Source organism: Marmota monax, unplaced genomic scaffold, assembly GCF_021218885.2.
Source record: "Marmota monax isolate L192 unplaced genomic scaffold, Marmota_monax_Labrador192_F-V1.1 WCK01_AAM20220418_F8-fsc00121, whole genome shotgun sequence".
Taxonomy (NCBI): domain Eukaryota; kingdom Metazoa; phylum Chordata; class Mammalia; order Rodentia; family Sciuridae; genus Marmota; species Marmota monax.
The window spans coordinates 3,662,724-3,677,845 of record NW_026693351.1 but is presented as its reverse complement, the minus strand read 5'-3'; the positions used below and the strand labels follow the sequence as shown (position 1 = coordinate 3,677,845).

The window sequence follows — 15,122 nt, the reverse complement described above, 5'->3', positions numbered from 1 at the left end:
GCCCAGGTGTGGCAGTGGTTAGGCCACTATGGCTATCCTCTGCTGGAGAACCATTTATTATGAGAGAAAACTTTCTCTCATCCCTGAACTCTCTGCAGCCAAGATCCTCAAAGTCAATTTTTTCTGGGCTCAGGTGCTCCAAGTGCCCCACTCTTCTATGTTGTCACAGCACAGCTTCAGTGACCTCAGTTTTCTTATGAGTACTGGTTTATCTACAGGGTTTAGACTCATCTTCCACTTGGAAAGCTGGGGAATAGCTGGGCTCCCGGGCTGAATGGAGGTAAACATGGCTTCTTCTGTCAGAAGCAAGGCGCTCTGATACTTTTGAACACAGTTTTTGGAAAGGGAGAAATAAGATGATGTTGGGTTCCATTAGAAAAGTTAAGAAAATTTTTCTTTTTAAAATAAATTTTTGACACCTTCTTGAGGGGGGTGGGGAGTAGAGAGGGGAAGAGATGATACAAGAACAAGCACATAGTTATACTGTTATATTGTGTATTGTACACTCAATTTTTGTAAAATTTTAAAGGTTTCCAGAATAAAAATATGAACAATAAGTTTCAACTTTCATCTTACCTTTTAAATGAGGCCAAACTACTCAGCAGCATCAAAATACTTCTGCTGTAAAGAGCCCCCACTATGGGTAATTCTGTATATCACCTCACACTGAGATAATGTTTGAATTTTTCAATAAAGATATTCCAGCTGTCACCGGCTATATGTGAGCACTGACTAAATTTCATGCAATCTACTGAAGCCTTTTGGGAGACTACAGAATGATATTGTCTGTCTCTTCAAAGCAAATACAAAAGGGCCCTTTAGGTATTTCTTCCTGGATGGAAAGGGAAAATGTCTCATTACCTCTTTCTTTCCTGCTGAAGACTATATCCAACCCACTGTGCACCAGAGACAGCATCCAGCAGTGAGCTCAGCTCACTCAAGGTTATGTCTTCAAAGCTAGCTTCATGAAAACATAGGGTTTTTTTTATTTACCAGTGCTGTGGCAGAACATTTAAATTTTAGTTTCCTTGTGAGAAACTGTGGTTTAGAAATATACATCATAATGTGATTTAGTTGATGAGTTGTTTCCTGATTTTCCTGGCAGACTTGTAATTATCAACCTCACAGGGTAAGTTAATGATTTTAGAGAAAACCCAACATCTCTAATCAGAAAGGTATTCATACTATAGGAGGCTGGGTGTCACCTTGAGCATCTGACTTGGTGCCTAAATAGCATCCATGGGCTCTCACAGGTGCTTAATTAATTTGATGTAAACCAAATCCAATAAAGGAAACTGCTAAGGTAGCAAAGGACCATGCTCTGGACAACAATACTGTGCCTTACTGGGGAATGATTATTATTGGCCAGTACAAGTGCTGGGGACCAAGAAGTGGGCAGAATTCAGAACAGAGGAACAGAAGGCCAACCAGCTGGGAAGAGGCAAGGAAAGTGGGTAACAGAGAGGATTCTGGGAGACTCAACCCTGAGATGAAAGTTTGACTATTCAAACCTTTCCTATTTCAAATGAGATCTTATCTGGGACTACAATGAAACAGAAAATCAAAAAATCTGAAAAACAGCAGAAAAAAGCTGAAAAACAGACATATCTATGTCTTCAGTGACTCTGAAGACACAGGGTAGAAACTGGGGGTAGCCAGTGAGCCGCACTGTCACCTGTGGTGGCCACAATTATCTCAGAAGAACTGGTGGGAGAAAGTTTAAGACTTGGAATGCTGACTCGATTGCCAATTTAAAATTTTTGCCATGTACAACATTAAAAATGTTGAAGCTTAATGTTTTGGAAGGAGCTGCAGTCCACGAATGAGTTTTTCCATTTTATTTTCATTTGCTTTGATTCTGACAGCTTTATATTTATCCTGTGTAACTTACTTGTTTTTTGTTTCTATACTGTTAAATGGGCAGTGCTGGAGTGTCTAAGCAACATTTGAAATTTATTCTGAGTCTTTTCTCTTTGTGAGCTATTTGGATTAAAAAAGGAGAAAAGAGCTCTGGAGGGAGCAGCAGAGTCCTATTTGTTCCTTGTCAGCTCACTCACTGGCCCTATTGAAACTTCATCTCTAAACTCTGCCAATCACAGAGGGTCTCAGACCACAGGACAGCACCCTCTCTTTGAGCCTCAGGGCCTTTACACAAGTGCTGCTTCCCAGCTGAGTCCTACTGCTCCCAAAGCCGAATCCTGCTGCCTATACAGTATCCGACCGTGCAATTAACTGGTCCCCTCAAATGGCAAAGTTTATCATTGTTATTACTTATTCACCAGAGTTTCCATTTGTTTCTGTTTCTTACCTTCATATCTATCTCTTCCACCACAAGGTAAGCGCCTTAAGAACAGGCACCAGGTCTGATTTACAACCTGGTGTATAGCCAGAGGCAAAGTAGGAACTGGGGAACATTTAAAAGGACGAGAGTTTGAAATGCTTGGAGGCTGTGGCTCCTAAAAGTTAAATATCCCTGTTTTTTGTCTCTCTCTCTCTCTCTCTCACACACACACACAGGTATAGATAAAGAAGGAAAGATGTGGATAAGGAAGAAAGGACTTAAAAAATTAACAGGAATGGGCTGAGGATGTGATTGGGTGCTTCTCTAGTATGTGCATGGCTCTGGGTTTGAGCCCCAGCAACAAAAAACCAAAAACTAAATCCCACAAAACACACACACACACACAAAAATACAAACAGAGCAACAACAACAAAAAAACTGGAATAAAAGTACTGACATGTAAGATTATATTTCTTATTTTGTAGACCAAACAAAAGCTAGGATACAGCATATCTTTAACTCCTCTGTATTTTTAGCAGTTTCTGAACTCACCAAAACCACATGGATTCAGATTAGGAAGGGTGAAGGAATCCCTGGAAATAAAGCTACTGAGATTCCTGGTAAGTGACAAAATTGCAGTCTCCTTTTTTGGAAAATATCTTAAGAAAAAGGAAGACATGCAGGTGAGGTGGCACACACCTGTAACTCCAGTGATCCAGAGGCTGAGGCAGGAGGATCACAACTTAGTGAGACGCTGCCTCAAAATAAAAAACAAAAAGGATGGGATGTCGGATGTAGCTCAGTTGTGACCTGTAATTGGTTCAATCCCCAGGATCAAAAACAAACAAACAACAACAACAAAAAAAAAACCAAGAAAGAAAAAGTCAAACACTTGTCCTTCTGGAACAATGAAGAGCAACCCTGCCCAAATGCAGGGAGGCAAACAGAAACAAACGCAGCTAAGTATTGGTGTTGGGTATTGGTGCCAGAGAGGAAACTACAGCCTAGTGGCACAGGTCACTGCCAAGGTGCACAGCTGCTAAGTGGCAAAGGAAGATGGGAACCCAAGCCTGTCAATGTTTTCTCTCTTCCCGTGTGGATTCTCAAGGTCCCTCCCATACTAAGACTGGCAGGAGAAAAGACTGTATATATTAATCCATAATGCTGTTTACAGGTGGACCTTGCTGCAGATGTATGGAGTCATTTCACCTTTGAGTTTAATGCACTATCTAAATTTAAGAAAAAGAAAACAAAGATGTGATGTTTCTTATAACATGTAATTAGACCCTCAAGACTGGCCAGAGAACAATGCAACCTTCACCTACCTAAATGCCACAAGGTACTGCTAGAACACACCACCAATTTGTCATTTTCCCTCACAGACAAGAAGAAAACAAAAAATCCTGCTCTGATTTTTCAAGGCTCACCTGAGGTGAACATATACTTCACTTTAGCCTTAGCATGTCTTGCCCAGCTCTCCTCTTACCTCTTTGAACTCTTTCACAGTCTTAAAGTATAGCCTCTGCTTTTCTAACAGCTCCAAGTACTGGTCATTCAACTGGTCTCTTCTCATTTTGTTCTCTTGTTTCTTCTTTTCCATCTGTTGAAAACATTTGGGGACATGGTGGGTGATGAAAAGGTATTCTGACAAAGATACTGCTGCTGGCCATATCTGAAGGGCAACCATTATTAACATTTTTCATGTATTTCCTTCCAGTACTTTCCTTCTACATGTAGTTTTTGAGGTTAGTTTATTAATTTGTATATTACATGAAGTCTCTATAATTTATTCAGTAATTTTCTGATCACTGAATGCTAACTGGTTTCATTTAAAAAAAAAAAAAATATATATATATATATATATATATATATTTAGTTTTTTCAGGTGGACACAATATCTTTATTTTATTTTTATGTGGTGCTGAGGATGCTGGGTTCAATCCTGCGCATGCCAGGCAACCGCGCTACCACTTGAACCACATCCCCAGCCAGCCATTTATTTATTTATTTTTTAGTTTTAGGTGGACACAATATCTTTATTTTGTTTTTATGTGGTGCTGAGAATCGAACCCAGTGCCTCATGCATGCTAGGCAAGCTCGCTACCACTTGAGCCACATCCCTAGCCCCTCATTTTTTTGTTACTACAAACTACTTCACAATAAATGGTGATTCTCAGCTGGGGGCTGTTTTGTCTGCAGTGGACATTTGGCAGTGTCTGGAACAGTCATGATTGTCATGACTGTGAGGTGGGAGTGTTGCTGATACCACAGGTTGGAGGCCAGAGGCTACCAAGCATCACCAGACAGCTTCACAGCTAAGAAATGTCCTGCCCAGAATATTATTGTGTGAGGTTGAGAAACCTTGATTTAAATAACTGTCTGTTGCCAGGCATGGTAGTGCATGCGGGTAATCCCAGCAACTCAGGAGGCTGAAGCAGAAGAATCTTTGAAGCCAGCCTCAGCAATTTAGCAAGGGCCTAAGCAACTTGGTGAAACCCTGTCTCAAGAACAGAAACCGGGATGGTGGAGGATGGGAAAGGCAGCGGAGCACAACAGACACTAGTATGGCAATATGTAAATCAATGGATGTGTAACTGATGTGATTCTGCAATCTGTGTATGGGGTGAAGGTGGGAGTTCATAACCCACTTGAATCAAAGTGTGGAATATGATATGTCAAGAAATTTGTAATGTTTTGAACAACCAACAATAAAAAATTAAAAAAAAAAAAAAAGAACAGAAACCGAACAATAACAACAACAAAACACAAAACAAAGGAAGAAAAAAAAAGGCTGGGAATGTGGCTCAGTGGCAAAAGCCCCCCAGGGTTCAATATCCAGCACCAAAACAAACAAACAAACAAACACACACACAATAAAATTGTGTATCTTCTTTTCTCTTGATGTAATTATTTCCATGCTACAATTGTATTTTAGAAAGTACACAATATTCCTGATCATTGTTCACTTACTGGTAGACTATGGAGTGTTTCCAAAATTTTGATCCTATACATTCAGGCTAGACTCTGATTTAAGGAGACTTTTCTAAGGGACCTAAAAGCTTATTCATTCAATAAGTGCTTATTCATTCAATAAATGTCAACACCTACAGAACACCCAAATGTAGTGGTGAATGAGGAAAAGTCCCTGCTCTTAGACTGCACATTTTATAGACATCAAACAAGCACCCTAATAGACAAGTGTAAAATTTCTAGGAGTCCAGCAGTACTATGAAGAAAATGAAATAGGCTGGTAATGTAGTGGGTTGGGCACAGGACCTCTTCAGATTGGAATGTCAGAGGGCTGAGGATTTGATGGCATTGGAGCAGAACTGGCAGTGGTATGTGCTGCATTTTCTGAAGATAAACTTGGAGCACCAGTCAGTCAGGAAGTGAGGGCAGAGTTACGGTACACAGCCAGTGCTTTTTGAATGAAATCATGAGTGATGCTTTGCCTGGGCTTCACTGATGTGTGACCATGATTTTGGAAGAAATGTACAGTTATTAAACCCAAGATACAGGTGACCTTTATACAGCAGTTCTTTCTCCTCTTTCCACATCAACAACCACTGTTGACATTAAAGGTAAAATGTAAGCGGTGTTCCCAATACCTATCCCAATGCTGTTCAGGAGGCCCAGACAACATGCAGATTTGTTTTCCCCAGTTCAATCCTGACCCTGAATCAGCTTCGGAGTTCCAAGGCTCTTTGCCCACCTGATGTAACCTGCCCAGCCGGCTGCAATTCCCACTGCTACTCTTCCTTGCAGCCCATTTCCCCAAGCCGCCAGACACTTGACCTGCAGGGCTGAGTACAGCCTCATGGTCAGGTCCCTTCCTCAGCATTGTATGCAGCTAGCTCTAGCCTGGGCCTCTCCTGTTGGCTCAGTACTTGGGCAAAAAAATTTGGTTATGACCAATTGCAATTTGAGTGATGGAGACATAGCAGTTGAGTTCAATTATGAATTTATCCAGGATCTACTATGGAAAGTAGTGTGGCAAGCCAGAAAGGGAATAAGACTAAGGCCAGAAAAGCCTGGGTTCAAAGCCTAGCTTTGTCATTCACTGTGAATCAGGGCAGGCTACTTAACATTTCTGAATGACAGGTCCCCCTTAGCTGTAAAATGAGGATGTCACCGTGGTTGCAGGTTTTGTTATGAGGAATGCTTGGTGTTAAATGTTAAGTCAGTGATACATCTTTTGGTTCATGGCAGCTGCTCAACGAAGGCAGCTTTTCCTAACATTTAACTAGGATGCATGCGTCAGCAGGAAGAGTCCCCCCGCTCTCACCATCAGGAGCTGACTTCTACTTTTGAGTTTCATTTTCATACTGTCCTCAGCACCTTCTTGCTCACTCAAACCATTTCTACTCCTTACTTCTTCACACCCAGGCCAGGAACTCTGGAGTGCTTCTGCTGAACACCTGAAGTATTCCAGAGACCCAGAAATCTGACTTCCTCTGGGTAAGGTCAAAATGGCTGCCAACACGTGACTTTGTCTTTACTCAGAAGCCCTTAGATGGAACATAAACATCGGTTGCATCACACATACCCAGTGCTCGTCTATCTCCAGTAATGCCTGGACCCAGCCAGGTCTGGGGAATCTTTCTCCAGAGACTCAACTGCCACATGTTGAAAGCAAGACCCACCATGGGACATTACAGGGAGTGCTGCTTGTTGAGTTTATAAACAAATACACACAAACTGCTTTCACTTGGGGGTGCCAATCAGTGTTCAAACCCCACCTGGAACCCTTTCTGAGTACTGTTTTTAGAGTCCACTGAATGAATTCACTTGTTCAGCAAATAGTTCCTGAGCACCCACCATGGGTCAGGTGCTTCATTAGCCCCTGAGGATACAGACATACAGCTTGCCCTGCCCTGGGTTCCCTTCACCTGCAAGCCCCACCAACTAGCAGCTTCCTTCACTGGCTAACACTGAGCTGGGGGAGAATGCAGAGAACTAAGGGGTCAAGCCAATTTCCTCCCCCAAGGATGAGGTTCCCAGTACACAGAAAGGGAAGCAAAAGGAAGAAGAGCCCAATGCACTCCTGTTGTCCTTTACTGTAAGTGAGGGCAGCTCCATGAGAAGCAGCAGCGGGCTAGAAATGACCACCTCACTGAGATATGGGTTGCCACCAGTTTGGGGTGACCAGGCTCCATCCACTTTACACCCCAGATGGAGAAGGCATCTCATGCACACTTGCTACCTTGGTGAGGGCATGTGCACATGGCAAGTGCAAATGACATGTTTGCTGTTATTTCTGTGGCTGAACAGTGGGAGAAACCATGTCTCCTCAAAGTAATACCCTTTCCCCCTTGTTTGACGATATTTTGTTGACATTACTAAAGGGGAAATCAATGATGTTTTTCTACAGGGAAAGAGATATGGAGCACTTTTACCTTTAGCTCTTCCTAATGAGATAGGATTTCAGGCAGCTTCAATGTTTGCCATTTGAAAGTGGTTCCTTTATGATGACAGGACCCATAGACAATTCCTTCTTTCATTTTGCATTCTGGCACCACTCTCTGGAGCACTGTAACCCAGGATCCTGAGTGGAGATGAAGTCCCCACTAGATTCTACTACTGAATCTAAGGACCACTAGGATATCTTTTTTTACATAGTATTGAGAGCAAGAGGTACTAGTTAGGGTTCAATTGGGAATGTGGTCAAAACTGTAGCTATAAGTCTGCCCCCAGCTCAAGCAGTCAGCAAGTCCACTGTATTCCCAAAGTGGGGCCCTGTACATGGGACAAAAGGAGGGACACCTCTTGTTGCCCATGTACTGCAGGATTCTCTGAAAAGCTTTCTGGGGCTCTTGTGTCCCTTCTCAGTTATTCTGTTCTCTTCTGACTTTTGAGGTTCAATTTCTTCTTGTTTTAGCAGAAACAAATTTAGAAATTATTTGCCTATTTTTCATAGGGGGTTCTTATGCCCTTATGATCTGAGACTCCTAAGGAATGAATGTCTAGTGAAGCAAAGATCCAGTGAAGGGATCACTGAGCAAGAGGGAAAGTCTGTTGGGAAAAGGCGGTTTCCTCACCTCACAGTGGGCTAACACGAGGAATGCACTACGAGGGTTCTCAGGAGGATTAGTATAGTACTTGGCACACAGTAGGTGCTCAATAACTTGGAGATACTGCTTATAGCAGCACTTGGACCCCAGAGTACAGGCACCCTGGGGGCAGGCCCTGCCTGCTGCACAATCAGATGCCTGCTGGGATCCCCTTGTGGAAGGAACGCCATCAGGATGGACAAAATACTTCCAGGACCTCCCCACTACCACCATGGAACTGCTGTGTGACAGTAAAGAAACCACTGACCTTCATTCTACTTTGCTTAATTCCTTCTACAATCTGTTCCATCTGACGTAAAAACTGGTCCCGGGCAGCAGGGAAGGCCATGGCTCTGAAAGAGAAACCAGGAGAGGTGTGATCAGCACACAGAACTCTTGAGAAATTGTGGAGGGGACCATGGACTCAGCCCTGTACCCATATCATGCCCTAAGAGGCAACCTAGCCTTTTCAAGGCAGTTACGATTACACACCACAGAGAAATTCAGGACAATCATTCTGGTCTAATAACTGAATGTTAATCTTTTATTTCCCACAACATTTTTAATACATGTTTTGTTAAAGTAAAACATGACTAAATATTACAAGAGAGGAAGTCTGCTGGGAAAAGGCAGTTTTTTTACCTTGAATTGTGGCATGTACCATTGAATTTGATTTGGTTTATAAAAATCTGAGAATTGGGAGACAATTGGGATGGGGAGACATAACCAGGTGTTCCTAAAACCAGGGCTGAGAAACCTGGTCCTGTTGCTAGAAGCAGCAGCTAAATGGGTGGACTCCTGCTGTGCTAAGATATTTTTTCTCATCTTCAGCTCTACAGAAGGAAGAATACTAGGGGCATCAGAACACATCCAAGGACTGAGAATTATTCCAAAGGGTGGGCCTGACAGAGGAGAACTCTTCACAGACACCCTCAAACTGCAGGTTCTCTTAATTATCAGGAAAGAAAGATAAAGCACCATTTTTAGAAATGTCTTAAGACTGTGAGGTACTAACTGAATCTGAGTCTTATGAGGGATTTGTCATAGTTATTGTTTTTCTTTCTTTCTTTCTCTCATTCATTAGAAAAGAAGCATAAAATCTAGAGTCTGTAATTTATTAAGACCTCAGTATGGGCCCAGATAAGGGGGGCAGTAGAGTTTATGCTAGAGAGAAAGGAAGCCTGCTAAGTGGGGAGCAAGCTCTAGGCTGCCAGGACTGTCCACCCACTATCCTGGCAGGACTCACTCCCAGATTGTAGGCTTCCTTTCTCTCTAGCACAAACCTCTGCTGTCCCCCTCTTCTGTTTCAGGGTTGCTGTGGCCTAGGTATAGGTGGGCTTTGCATCTAATTTTTAGAGGAAAAAAAAATTCATATGTGAACAAAATGGTTTAGAGGATACACATTAACTTAAAAGAAAAAAATTACAAGATTTTAAAAATATTTAAAAATTATAGTTCTGTTATCTAAATTTTAAGGCATTTCTATGTGCTTAAGAATAAGTGGTATTAATCTCATCTTACCAAGATGAAACTAATATTCAAAAGATTATAGCAGCTAGGCCAAGTCAAATGATTTGAGAGTTAATTTTTTCCTAAGCTACTCTTTGGTGTTTTTAAAATGCACTCTAACATCATTATATTTTTGCAGGAACTCAAGGATAATGTGACCAATTATATCTGCTCTTAGCAGAAGAGGTGATAGAGTGAGAATCATATACCCAGCTTTAAGGCCTGCATGTACCGTTCTCAATCATATCATGACAATACAAGGTGAAAGCAATACAAACAGGAGGGCAGCCAGGGATTTATAGGAGGGAGGATGGACTGTACTTACTGGGAGAAGTTCTCATGAATTGAGTTCAGCAGGCTAATCTGGGAAGTTAAAAAACAAGCTGTAAGTAGAAGACAAACAGATCCCTAAACTACCTTGATTACTGAAAGCTCTCCTCCTCTCCAAATGCTGCTTCTGAAAGGAACATATATCTTGTTTAAGTAGATTAAAGCAACAGATGAAAGAAAAAACAGAGTAATATGTTCTTAGTCCTATAGTTTTTCTCAGGGAATCCACCTCTGTCTATTCATAGAAAACTTTTCTTCATGCGATACATTCCCATAGAAATGTAGGATGAGGGCTCTCTGAAGGGCCCTAAATACCAGCTGAGAAAGCATATAACTAATATGAGGGCTCTTTGGGCAAGATGCTACCACACCTGCTTCGATCTTGCTAGTGACTGCACTTTCTCTTCAGGGCTATCAATGCAGGGGTGTCAGCTGGAATCCTGACTGGAAGCACAGGACACACCTTACTGCCCTTCCCTGAATCTTCTTGCCTACATGCCCAGTTGGTGGGTGGCTCTAAGGGCCTCTGAAGGAATGCTTCCTTAATGGTTCCATTCCCGTGGAAACTGCCTAAGTCTCTACAATAGCACCCTTGACTTGCCTCAGGACTACAGTCCTGGGAATAGCCAGGCCTGGAGTCTAACGACCTATGTTCTCTTTTGGCTGTATGCTCACTCAAACTATGGGCTTGGGACTAAGTAATGAACATATTTGGACTTCTAGTTCATAATCTGAAATGCGGAAATGATATTCTTGTCTTTAATGCTCCAAAGAGAAGTTTTCTAAAATATCACAGGCATAAGTCCATTTGGAATAAAACATAATTATTCAAATGCAAAATTTTAACTGTGTTAATTTGGCTTTGAATTAGAAAGTCTAGCCTCTCCCAGCAAGTCAAAAAAGTCCAAGTTCAAAAAAGAAATGCAACAACTTTAAACACTGAGGGTTCATGGCCTTCTGAGAAGGGGCTGAATTATCCCTCAGTTAGAGTTGGCAAGTCTTCCCTATAGTCAGGGCCTGGGCAGAGCTCTGCCCGATGACTGACTCAAATCTCACCAAATTCACTCATTTATTTAAAAATGTTAGATTCCTGTCACTGTGTAAAGGTGTGGATACAGAGAAATAAATTTCAACCCCTTATCAAGTAGTGAGTTTGTCTGATTTGACTGAAAATATGCAACGAAAGTAACAAAAATTAGATGCCTTGATTTGACTTTAGATGATACATCATATTACTCTTATTAAAGTTCTTATAAAAGTTCTAATTAGTTGTAGGTCAAAAGGTGATAATAAAAACAAGTTCTGTAAGCCCCATTGTGAGGGTGGGTAGAAACTAGTATGCACTAAGAATCCACTGTATGAAAGGAGCTTATACTTTCTCATACTTTATTGATCATAATCATCATCAGAATCAGATGTGAGGTGAGGTGAATGAGGACAAACTAAAGCTCAAAAATGACTTGAAATCCTGTGCTCTCTTCACTACACTATGCTGTTGTCAAGACTGGGGCTGTTCTTTTATCTAAATTCAGGTGCACATCCTACCCCAATCATCTGATGTACAGGGTATGTATGTGTGTGCGTGCGTGCATACGTACATGCAGGGGGTGGGGGCGGGAGCTGAATCATAGTAGGAGAGTCAGAGAGTAAGATGGCGAGGGAGGCATGCCTATGTTAACTTTTTGCTCCTGTTTCAAATTTTCATTTCTCTTAATTCAGAGGAATGCCTGCCAGTGATGAATAAAGAGCTACTTTCTGAGCTACTTTCTTCACGTAAGCTTGAACAAGGCCACCTACTATCCCCAGCTGGTGCCTCCTTTCCTCAACACTTTTTCCCCAGCTTCAGAGCTTGCACTTTACTTCTTTTCATGATGGTGTTTCTCATGGGGCACTACAGAATGGTTGTCCACCAGCCTCAATTCATGGCAGATGATGAACTAACTCCCAAGGAATCCTACCCTTTCTGGAGATGAATCCCAGCCCTGGACATACAGTAGGTGCTCTTTCTACTTAAATTGAATGAACCCATCCCAGGCATCAAGTTCATTTCAATTTCCTGGAGTAAACTACATTGTTAGCTACTTACTAGATTAAGTTATTTTCTTTTTAAAGGTTCTTACCTCCTTTTCCAAATAAACCTTTTTATCATCCAGGGTATTATACAAAGTGAAGAACTGCTTGGTTTCTTTGTGCACTGCTGAAACTGTAAATACAAAGAAATTAGCACATGAGTAGTAACACATATCAAGTTGAACTAAACATTCATTCCCAGAGGAAGCACACTGCCAGGACTCAGGCCTTCCAGGGCTGGGAGCTCTCTCTCTAATGAAGCCCCCAAAATGTGCAAACTCAATCACCTTGGAAATGTTAAAAAAAAAAAAAAAAAGTCACAGAAATGAGAATGTCTGTTGGTGGGACCCAGGTCATCCAATAACACATTACAACTAAAGTTGCAAATCACTGCCACAAATTAACAAGGCCTCCTTCTCCCCATCTTGCTCAAGAACAGGTGTAGGTTGAAAATATCTGATGATTAAAAGTAGATATAGATTTTTTTTTTTTTTTTTTTTTGGTACTGCTTGAAAAATGGCTTTGGTGTAAACATGCCTTTAACAAATTACTTCAGGGTAAGAAATTTACTCTGAAATATACAGATGCAAGGCATTATTGTTAAAAGCTTCTGAGCAGACAAAGGAAAAGATTTAAAGATAAACCTATTTTCTGTTAAAAACTGTCATTCATGATATCCACCTCTGATCATCTGAGTCAATCTGAGGACTGGCTGAAAGCTCAGATTGGTGGGCTGGGATGTGGAGAGGAGCACGACCTGGACTTCTCAAGCAAAGACTGTGGGCTCGAGCTTGAACCAGGGAGGTGCTGAAAAGCCCTGGCCTTGAGGCAAACTCTTAGATGGACTTTGAAATGCCAAGTGGAAACGCCAGGAAAGTGACATTATGGATTTAGGGAATGGTTTACAGGCCAAGATGCAGATGTGCTAGAGAGGTTGGGCATGGGTGACTGTAGGAGGAAGCCCAGAAGATGTGGCACTTTGAACAGTCTATCAAGGATTTTGAAAATTATCCAGTAAGTTATGGAACTTATTAAATACTAAAGTTTTTGAGCAAGGGTATATGACCAACTTTCTGTTTGAGAAAGACTACTCAGGCAAGAGTTTAGTGAGAGGATTCGACTCTGGGCAGAGATGCCAGGAGGCTGCAGCAGCAATCTGGAAGAAACGAAATTGAAAGTTAATAAGAAATAGAACTGATGAGCAGCAGGAGTTAGAACTGAGTGGACCCAGTTCAGCTAAAGGAAACAGGATAAGGAGGCTGAATTCAGTTTTCTACCTGTTGGGTTTTGGGTATAAGGAACACATGGAAAGAGGGAAGGCTAGAGAAATAGTTAGTTCTTGCCTAGGGTGGGGAGTGGGGGACTGGGGACAGGCTTATAGGGACTGACTTGGACCCTGAAGGATTTTCCCTAACAGAAGAGAAGGGATCCTGGTCCATGTAATTGGAGGAGTCAGAGATAAGATACCAAAACTCTGGGTATGCACAGAGGCAGTGTGTGGGCTAGTGAGGGTCCAGATCAAGAAATGCCTCTAGGTAGGTCACTCATACTGTGGAGGACCTATCCCAGGTACAAGAAGGAAATCTGCTTTATTCAGAAGGCCTGGGGGAGCTCCTGAATATTTGTCAGCAGAGAGAAAAGCAATTTTATTAGATGAGACCTAAGAGACTTGGAAAAGCCACTAAAGTACAGCTAATGGTCATTTATGTAAGATATTATGCAAGCAAGAACATAAGGCAGGAGAGGTGGGCACAAAAAGACAATGGCAACTTTAAGGCCATTCTGAGCCTAACAAGATGGAGACACTCATTCAGGCTCAGGAGAATGCTCTGGGATTACTGGGTGAAGATGATGGTATTAAAGTTAAGACCACATCAACAAGAGAGTCTGCAGAGAATAATGAGTGAGGACCCATCCAGACATCAGGGTCATAATGTTCCACATGAAATTGGAAAGTGGGAGCTCAGGGGAAGATCACATGGCTGACCAGAATGAGGGCTAGTTTAAAGCATTACTCTAAGAGCTCAACTGGTAAAGAATCTGTCTACAGAGAGCACCACAGTGTTCCTCCTAGAATCGTGAGTGCCTGATGACAAAGTGAAGCCCTTCCTGGAGTGACATTTGTAGACTGTGCTCTGGAGTCCCCTCTGCCATGCTAAAGTCAGACACAGCCTCTTGCCTATTGGCCCTCCCTAACCTCGGGAGCTTGTAAATGGCTGATGCACCTACTTTGGCGGTAGAGTTCAATAAATCTCTTTTGATACTGTATTAGCTCAGCTCGGCTGGGCACTTCATCAATCTTGCGATGCAAAATTGCTATTTCACGATTTCGTCGAGCCTAAATATAAAAGGGAGAGGAAAATAACAATATTTGAATAAAGGCATTATATATTCTCTAGGGGCCAAAATATTGTCTCCATTCTGGAAAGAAAGAGGACTGGTACACAGCAGCCTTATAACTTGGTCTCTCTAGTTCTTACATATTGAGACTTTAGAGTTCTGCAGGAGGACATTCATACCTATTTAGACCTATCTGTGTATTGTCAGTTCTTGATTTTACTTACCTGTAGTAAACGGATCTTGTAAAGTTTCTCTTTCTCCATATTATATCGTCTGTCTAGGTCTTCCTAAAAATTGAAAAAGGCTACAATTATGTAGGAATAGAAAACTTTTTTTTTTTTTGGTACCAGGGATTATTTATCAGGCATCCTTAACCACTGAGCTATATCCCAGTTCTTTTTATTTTGAGACAGGGTCTTGCTAAGTTGCTGAGGTTGGCTTTGAATTTGAAATCCTACTACCTCAGTCTCCCAAGTCACTGGGATTACAGATATGTGCCACTGTGCCTAACAAAACTTTCATTCTTTGAGTCTTTGTAGGCT

The 15,122-nt window shown here is 41.8% G+C and overlaps 1 protein-coding gene across 2 annotated transcripts in view; it reads right to left on the bottom strand.

Moving 5' to 3' along the window:
- Positions 1-15,122, bottom strand: part of Ccdc93 (coiled-coil domain containing 93) — an 85,380-nt gene that overhangs the window by 5,688 nt on the left and 64,570 nt on the right. For both annotated transcript variants that reach the window (XM_058583284.1, XM_046456828.2), the window contains 6 exons: positions 14,805-14,867; positions 14,470-14,578; positions 12,291-12,373; positions 10,166-10,203; positions 8,600-8,684; positions 3,768-3,881 (listed from right to left, as the gene is read on the bottom strand). In XM_058583284.1, coding sequence (XP_058439267.1) covers positions 3,768-3,881; positions 8,600-8,684; positions 10,166-10,203; positions 12,291-12,373; positions 14,470-14,578; positions 14,805-14,867 — 492 coding nt within the window. The remainder of the gene's footprint in view (positions 1-3,767; positions 3,882-8,599; positions 8,685-10,165; positions 10,204-12,290; positions 12,374-14,469; positions 14,579-14,804; positions 14,868-15,122) is intronic.